This window comes from Mus pahari, chromosome 23 (assembly GCF_900095145.1).
Source record: "Mus pahari chromosome 23, PAHARI_EIJ_v1.1, whole genome shotgun sequence".
Lineage (NCBI taxonomy): Eukaryota > Metazoa > Chordata > Mammalia > Rodentia > Muridae > Mus > Mus pahari.
Window position 1 is genome coordinate 19,142,015 of NC_034612.1, and position 8,929 is coordinate 19,150,943.

General features: G+C 48.0%; 1 protein-coding gene across 2 annotated transcripts in view; it reads left to right on the top strand.

Annotated features, from left to right (window-relative positions):
• The window catches only part of Adgrd1 (adhesion G protein-coupled receptor D1), a 113,193-nt gene that overhangs the window by 7,675 nt on the left and 96,589 nt on the right, over positions 1-8,929 (top strand). Inside the window, exons 3-5 of one of the 2 annotated variants that reach the window (XM_021187134.2) lie at positions 3,894-3,977; positions 6,382-6,477; positions 8,459-8,581. In XM_021187134.2, coding sequence (XP_021042793.1) covers positions 3,894-3,977; positions 6,382-6,477; positions 8,459-8,581 — 303 coding nt within the window. The remainder of the gene's footprint in view (positions 1-3,893; positions 3,978-6,381; positions 6,478-8,458; positions 8,582-8,929) is intronic. The other variant, XM_021187135.2, reaches the window with a different exon arrangement.

The following is an 8,929-nucleotide window of genomic DNA, read 5'->3' on the forward strand; positions in this document are numbered from 1 at the left end:
ATAGACAATCTCATGGCTCTCCCCTCTTCTTCCTTTCCCTCCTCTTCCTTTCCCTTCTCTTCCTTCCACCCATTTTTCCTTTCTCTCCCCTCCCCTCCCCTCCTCTCCCTTCCCCTCTTCTTCCTTTCCCTTCTCTTCCTTCCACCCATTTTTCCTTTCTCTCCCCTTCCCTCCTCTCTCCTCTCTCCCCTCTCCCTCCCCTCCTCCTCCTTCCCCTCCCTCTCCTCCTCCTTTTTCTGAGACAGGGTCTCTCTACACAGACCCGGCTGTCCTGGAACTCACTATTTAGATCAAGCTGGCCTCAAACTCACAGAGATTCACCTGCCTCTGCCTCCTGAGACTACGATTAAAGGTGTGTGTGTACATGTGTTTGTGTGTGTGTGTGTGTGGTGTGCATGTGTGTGCATGTGCACGCACTGCCACCTCTATCTCACTTTAATTTTTTTAAAAAAAATTATTTGCTTTAGTCTTTTGAGACAGACTCTTTCTCAGTGGATGGAGCTGGCTTTGAACTCACTGTCTGCTTCTCCATTGCTGGGATTAAAGATCTCTGCTACCATACCTGGCTAAACCAGCTTTAAAAAACGATTTATTGTTTGTAATCAGTAGCTTCTCATTTACATTGATTTATCTATGTGCGTGCGCGCATGGATACGCTGTAGTGCCTATGTGGAGGTCAGAGGACAGCTTGCAGGGCATGACTTTCTCCTTCTACCCTGTGGGTCCAGCAAGCAGACCCAGGCTGTCAGACTCGGGAGTCACACACCTACTCAGCGAGCCATCTCACTGACTCGATTTACTTGTAATTGGTTCACAGGAACGCAGAGCCTGTAATGTTAAGGTCTTCTCTTGGTGTAGACACATTGTAAGATCAGGTTGGAATTCCATTGCCATAGGCATTTATCAGTTTTTGGCTTGTTTTGTGTGTTTTGGTTTTCTGAGACAAGGTTTTGCTATGCAGCCCAGGCTGGCCTCAAAACCATGATCCTCCTGCCTCAGCTTTCTGAGAATTAGATTGGCTCCCTACTAGTTTTGGAGATTCATGGAACATAGCTGCTCTCTGTAATCAGTCTCCGGTGTAGCAGAACATATGATGTGATAGACATGGTTAAGTAATTTTGTGTGTGTGTGTGTGTGTGTGTGTGTGTGTGTGTGTCTTAGAGTCAATTTTCTCCTTCTACTGTGGGATCTAGGGATTGAACTTAGATCATCAGACTTGCCTAGATTTACCTGCCGACCTATCTTGTCAACCTGATGTGGTTTTATTGTTGCTGTTTCCCCCAATGATACCAATTAAAGAACACTGTATGCCTACTATAGCTGCACACATCTGTAATTCTAGTACCTGAGAGGTAGGGTCAGAAGGATGACAGATGTGAGGCCAGCTTGGGCAAATAAGCAAGCATACCCATTGTCCACAAACAAAACCACAGTGTGTGTGTGTGTGTGTGTGTGTGTGTGTGTGTGTGTGTTGCTGGGCATTGAGCCCAGGGCTTTTTGCATCCTAGGCAAACATTCTACCAGCAAGCTCCGGACATAGCTCTTTTGAACACAGCTCTGGCCAACCCATGTACACCACTCTTGACGGCTCCTTCAGCCACACCCCAGCTCGCTCCACAGATGTTCTGATTAGCCAGCCAACTCTCCACCGACGAGCATCCAGGCTGCTCTCCGTTGTTTGACCCTGTGGGAACATTCCACAACAAATACTTTTGTATACAGGTCTTTGATCCAACATTTGAGAGCCTCGTGAGGATAAATTCCTAGGGGAGGAGTTACTTTATCATCGAGAAAGTATCCTTAACCTATATGCAGAGACCTAGCCAAATTGTCCTCTAGAGAGGCTGAACTGGTACGGACTCCTTCCGAACCTCTGCGGAACTGGCCAGCCTCACACATCTGGTCTCTTGGTTGCCATTCCGACAGGAGAAGTCTGGCAGACTGTCTACCATAGTCTTTACCAGCTAGGGGAGCTTGCAAAAGATTGGGAGAGTGAGGTGCGCTACCACTGTCTCCCAAATTGAGATGAAAGCTGTGTACCATCCTGTAGCAGTGAATTGGTTAAACCGCTCACTCTAGCTCCTGGGTGGGTAGTGCTTATGCTACAGCCCACCCGAGAGCTCTCTGGATTCTCAAATGAACACACACACACACACACACACACACACACACACACACACACACACACAAGCTAACTTTGATGTGCCTTGACTAGCTCAGTGGTTGGGCACTTCTAAATCTCCTGGGGCTAGCACACACTCCCTGGGGCTAGCACACACACACTTCTACTGTTCCTGGTTTAATACCTTCTAAACCTATATTTTATCTTTGCTGCTCTGTTACCTTCTGGAGAGCCCCTCCTAGGGCCACATTCCCTTTCTGCCTACATTGATGAATGATTTCTGATCCCTCTGTCTCTGAGTCATGTTGATTCTCCTCTCCTCCTCTCTCCCTTGGTCCCTCAGCTGCACAATCTAAAAGTCCCACCTCCATCTCCCTGCCTAGCCATTGGCTGTACAGCCATTCTTTATTAGCAATTGAAGCCAACTGGGGGGCATAGTCCCTCAGGACTGGAAGTGTGGCTTTTGAGAGCCAAATTAAGACAAAGCATTAAAACCAATTCCAACACCATCCCACCCACTTCTAGCACAGCTTTTGGGTTACACTCATTTTGAATCTTCTGAACCTACCCGTGAGGTTGGAACTTATTTCTTCCCAGACACCCAGTGACTTCAATACCTGTGGTGAATAAATCTTTGATTTTAAAATGCCACTTTTATCATAAGTCAACTTTCTATATGCAGTGGAGCCACCCGTGGCCCCCTCCTCCTCCTCCTCCTGAACATCTGCTCATATGTATGGTACCCAATGCCTCTCATTGCAACCTCCCTGCTTGTCCCCAGCTCCTCTCAAGATCTCTGCCTTCATTCTAAGCTGTGCAGCTGTGCAGCATCCTTGGTCCCTCCCTTTACCTTCTCTAGGTCCTCTTATTTATTCTTGACTATGACTATTCTTATTTATTTTTAAAATTTTTTATGTTTATGTATTGAGGAGTGGTGTGTGTGTGTGTGTGTGTGTGTGTGTGTGTGTGCATGTTTATGTGCTCTCATGGAGGACTTTGATTGCCTTCTTTATTGTTTCCTGTTCTGGCTAACTGGCTGGTCTGAGAGCTCCCAGAATCTCTTCTCTGCCTTCCCCCTGCACTGGGATAGCCACCCTAATTTACCAAGCATTAACTACCAGACCTGGCTTTGGGTGGGTCTGGGGCATAGAATAACTACTCAGTCACACCGGAGGGGCAGTCAATTTGCCAACCGAGCCCCCGACCCCGCCCTCCAGCAGGAATTTCACGTCTCTGCTTTACAAATAAGGGAAGGATGTGTTATCTTGCGGGTTACTGTTAGAAGACACAGGGGAGTGTTTGTCAAGCACCTCTGTGATGCCTGGAGAGACTTTGGGGTTAGCAGCTACCTCTTGTAAAGTCATTTGAAACCTTGTTTCATTCTGTGGTCCAATTATATCAGATGTTGCCTCTAAAGCCACTCCAGGAAACATTCAGATAATAGGTGTTTTTATCTTTCTCCTCCACTAATGGGCAGCTGCCCTGTACCGGCAGACACCGGGCTTTTGTTTTCCCTGAGTTAGGAGGCATCCCTCCCTATTTGGCCTGTCCTATCCAATTAAGAAACTAGCCATTGATTTCTAATTTAAAGTACTGGTTTTTGTTTAACGGGGTGTGTCGTATTGAATTTTCCTAACGCCTTTTGGCCAGGTCCGTGGGCATCATGACAATTTCACTCTTCTTCCGTTTTCAGGTGCTCGGGTGACAGCTCCAATATCCAGTCCCTGCCTCCCTAATTGTGACTTAAACTTTTCCCATCCTTTCTCTGCAGGGTTTGCGGTCTTGGCGTCTGCTTCTCATTACTGGCCATTGGAAAATGTGGATGGGATCCTTGAGCTTCAGGACACAACTGGAGGTAGACACAGGAGATGGGGATGCCTACACGCGTGGGGATAGCGCCTTCCAGGGGCTTTAGGGTGGTGGCAATGCCTCCAGGTACTGGGATAGCCCCTAGGCTGGGTCTGGGGAGCCTGGAGAGAGGGACTCTCTAGATGTCCCAGGACGTTAGAGCTGGGGTGATCGAGATGGGTGAGCACTCTGTGGCTCACCGATGGTCACTGCCAAGTGTTTTATGAGACCATTTCGACATTATGACAGGAGGGCAGGTTTCCTAAAACCTTAATTAATGTGGAACCTCTTGCTGTGGTGTGATTCTGGGTGTGTGCCCGTGGGTACACAGAGCTGACTTGCTGGTGTGGGGCAGGTGCTATGGATCAGGATGAACTCTGACACACTCTCTTGCCTTAAGGTCACAGAGCAAGGTGTCCCCAATCTACCAACCACCTAACCACACACCAGCCGGCATCTCCTTAGATGATCTTCCTGGTGCCATCTCCACAGGAGACACCAGGGTCTCTGTCTCATTGAACTTAGACAACAATACTGGAGAAACCCATGACAGTTAAGAGCCTCTCCATTCCATGGAGAACTCCTTTTGAAATAATATTGATTCAGAATGATTCTTGGAAGTTTCCACTTTATTTTTTATATAGGTGTTGCTCTTAAGAATGTCAAAGTGGACACACACACACATAACACAGAGCCATTGTTCTGTAGATACACAGGTCCCTGTGCAAATGCATTCAAGACACTGCTGATGGCCATGCCACCCACCCTAGCTCCCCTCCCCCATCATCTTCTTCGCTGAAATGACTTAGGTGCAGTGGGAAAGCAGAGGCAAAAGGTTCTAAGGTGTCTCCCTAAAACTTTGGAGCCCAGAGCCTGGTGAGATAGTTCAGTGAATAAAAGTGCTTGCTGCCAAGTTTCATGACTTGAGTTCAATCCCAGGGGATGTAAGTGGTAAAAGAAACGAATCCTATAGATTATTCTCTTTCGGTAACATGTGCTCCCAAGGCACACACAAGCCCCGTTTTTGGAAAANAAAAAAAAAAAAAAAAAAAAAAAGAGCTGGCAATATGGTTCAGTGGATAAAGGTACTCGTTATCAAGCCTGACTACCAGAGTTCAATCTTCAGTCTCTAGGACCCACATGATGGAAGGGAAGATGCATTCTCCTCAAGTTGTTCACTGACCTCTATATACAAGCTGTGTTACATGAACGTGCGCGCATGTGCACATGTGCGATAGATAAGTGTATATTTCTTAAAAAAATAAAATACAAATCTATATATTTTTTAAATTAAAAGTAAATTAAAGCAAAAACTTCAATTCTAGAGCACCAGCTGAGGGCTTGGAGCCGGTGGTGGGCGGGGCCTCTGTGAAGGGCTCCGTCTGACTAGGCGGCTGCTCCAATCCTTTGTGGGCCCTCCACAATGCTGGTGGCCCCTGTATGGCAACCAGGAATTTTTTTCCACTCCATTTTAGTAAGGGTGGTAGTACCTGCGCCAGCTGGTGCGTTGGCTCTAGGGAAAACAGAGCATCGTCCTTTGTCAAAATCAACATTTTTTGTTTCCCTTCCGGAAGTCTTTATTCTGAAGCCCTTGAGAGGCAATCGCTTGATTAAGTCAAAGAGCGTTGTTCGGGACCCCAGGACCTCCGTTCTAGGCGTTTCACCCCCTTTCAACATATGGGCTCACTGTTGCTGATTAAGTTAATAGCTTCGCGTGTTCTGAAGTCCCACGACCACGCGGCAGGGGCTGAGTGTGTTGGTGCGTTGCGTTGTGTTGAGATCGTCGATGCCTCCACGCCTGTCCCCACGCTGTGCAATGTGGCGCTGGCACTGTGGCTTCCTGTCGGAGGCCCCCCTCTTCGGTCTGTGTTGCTGCACAGGTGTGTGCCATCGTGAGAGCAGCTCCCCAGGATGCAGAGGCAGGCTGGGGTCTCCCAGCACCTCTCAAAGCTGGGGAGCAGCTGGATGCCTCTGGATGCCACCTCCTGGATGCGCAGCCCTTTTGTCTGTGGCCGAACCCTCTGTTGTCTCGTCCACTCACTGCCGTATCACGCAGCCATTTCCCTCTCGTTGGTCTCTCAACATCACAACCACATTCCCCGCTGTGTCTCCATGCTTCATACATGGCTGACTTCACCAATGCATCTCTCAACGAAGCATCCACCTGGGAGTGAGAGCCGGCAAAGTGGGAACCATTATCTACTAGCCGCTGGCCGTGGTCAACCGTGACCCAACTTACGGGCTATTGGAACTGGCTATTGATTCTGCTGGAGAAACGTCTGGGGAGAGTGGGGAAGGGAGGAGGGCCAGGACGAGCCTTTCCTCTGTGCGCTGGGGTGAGAGATGTGCTGTTTCCGCTCATGTGTCTCACGTCACTCATGTGTTGTCCTCTCTTTTGTCCTTTCACCCAGCGCTGCGAACCCTCAACCTCACTGTGCCTCTCTCCCACAATGCTACCTTTGTCTTTACCAATGACTCTGCCTACTCCAACTTGTCTGCGACTGTAGGTGAGCACCGGGGCTTGGTCCTGTCAGATTTGGATCCCAGAGACGCCTTAAGAGCTGGTCTCATCTGGTTCGGTTGGACCGACTCTCTTGGCTGGTAAAGGAGTGGGTGGTCAGGTGCAAGCGGTGGAAATCCAAAGAGAGCCAGGGTGTTAGGAAAAGCCACACAGGCCTCTGGCTTAGGATTTAGCTCAGTGGCAGAGCGCTTGCCTAGCAAGCACAAGGCCCTGGGTTCAGTTCTCAGCTCTGCAAAAAAAAAAATAAATAAATAAAAAATAGTAAGAACAAAATAGAAGCCATCTTGATAGTGATGTCTAGAACGGGTGGAGGCTCTTTCACAATGCCAGACTCTTCTGAATAAGTCGCTTGATCTCGGAAGCAAAAACGAACACTGCCCAGATCTTTTCTAAACATTGAAAATGATTTTTTTTTTTCTTTTTGGAGACAAGATATATGTAGCCCAGGCTTGCCTCAAATTCTCTATGTAGCTAAGGATGAGCTTAAAAATCCCGCTCCTCCTGCCTCCCCAGTGCTAGGATTCCAGGTGCACATCACCATGCTTGGCAGAAAATGGATTTGTGAACACATTGTGTTTGTGGAGTAGGGCTGGGTGGGGCGGAGTGGGTGGGGCAGTAACCCCGCCCAGCTCATGAAAACTGGAAGTTGATTTTTTAAAACGCATCCAAAAACTGGTCTCGCAAGTATCCTCTCAGCATTTCTGCAGCTGCGCTCTGAAAACTCATTAGGAGCTGTTTTAGAAGACACGCCCACTGGAGTCATAGGATTGTCAGTTAGCCACCCAGAGCCTGTGATTCCCTTGAGCTCAGAGCTGAAGGGAGGCGAGCATCCGATGGGCGTAGAAAGCCTGTTCAGATCGTGCCCACCTCCCCCTATCTTTTCTTAGCTGGTCACCTGAGTTCACTCTCCGCTTTGAGCTGTTTGGCATTTCTAAATGATTTTTACTAAGCAAGCAGTCTGGTTTTAGGGCCTGGGCAGTCTGACTCAATTATCTTGTGTCTAGTTATTCATTTAGCGAAGTGACATAGAGCTCTCTCATGGCAACCAATGGAATAAGTAGAACTAGAAAGTTTAAACAGTGGGACCCTTGGGGGCAAGGGGCACATGACAGGGAGTGTTGCATCTAGTCAGTGGTACAGGCTAGCAGAGTCTCTGGATCCTGGGTGCACGCTTGGCCATTATCCAGAAGGACTTGCACCCCCCATCCCCCCACCCCCTGTTTCTACACAGTTTGCAGCAATGTCTGCCCCTACTCATTCTGGTGCATAGCAAGAGCCCCTCACCAATACTTTTTTTTAAAAAAATAATCTTCACTTATCTGTCTGTAAAGCACACAACTGACTTTTGCCACAGCACTTGACAAAACAGGATAGCTGAATGAGCTGTGCTGGAGACCCGGGTCTGCAGCTCTCTGGGATGGCTGCTGGCAGGTCCTTCTGGGACTTTCCAAATGGCGCTGTGGTTCCTCCTGGGTCTGGACACAGCTCTAAAGCTGAGGCTGCGTACATGGAGACCCTGGGATGCTTCAGTGAGTACCTGGGAAGGCCAGGAAGCAGCAATGACCTCACACTTAACCCGTGAGAGTGTCCCACTCAGAAAGCTCAGAGTGAGGCTGAGTGGGCAGGACTCTAATAGCAGGGGTGTGAGTGGCATTTAGGGTCCAACAGTTGGCAAATATGTCTGTTACAATATTGTTACCTTAAAATGTAGGTTACATGGACCTGACATTAATAGAAGGTAATAATTTATTCCCTAACACTTAAAGCTATGAATCATTCATATTCTCACTATCAATAATTAAATATTAGTGAACGCGATTACTATCAGGGAATAACGTGACATTATGAATGCATTATGAGGGGAAGATAACGCGGGGCACTCGTTTGTAAGTGGCTTGTAAGTCTGATACGTGTCTTTAGTCTTCCAGTGGCAATAAGGTAGCTGACGTGTCCTTTTCCTCTCTTAGATATCATGGAAGGGAAGGTGAACAAAGGTATTTACCTCAAGGAGGAGAAGGGGGTGACATTTCTCTACTACGGCAGCTACAAGTCATCCTGTATTAGCAACCCGGCCCAGTGTGGACCAGAGGGTGAGTTGGGGGCTGGGGTGCATGCCACTCTGCAGGTGGGCACATGTGAACAGAGTCTGTGTGTGTGTGTGTGTGTGTGCTCAGTAAATGTGCCCATGTTCCAGAGAAGACATCCAGAGGTCCTGTTCTATGACTCTTGCCTTATCCCCTGAGATGGAGTCTCTCACTGATCCTAGAGCTAGGCTGACAGCCCTGATAATCCTCTTGAAGTCTCTCACTGTAGCATTGGGGTTATATGTGCACGTTACTATACCTGGCTTTCTTCTTCTTCTTCTTCTTCTTCTTCTTCTTCTTCTTCTTCTTCTTCTTCTTCTTCTTCTTCTTCTTCTTCTTCTTCTTCTTCTTCTT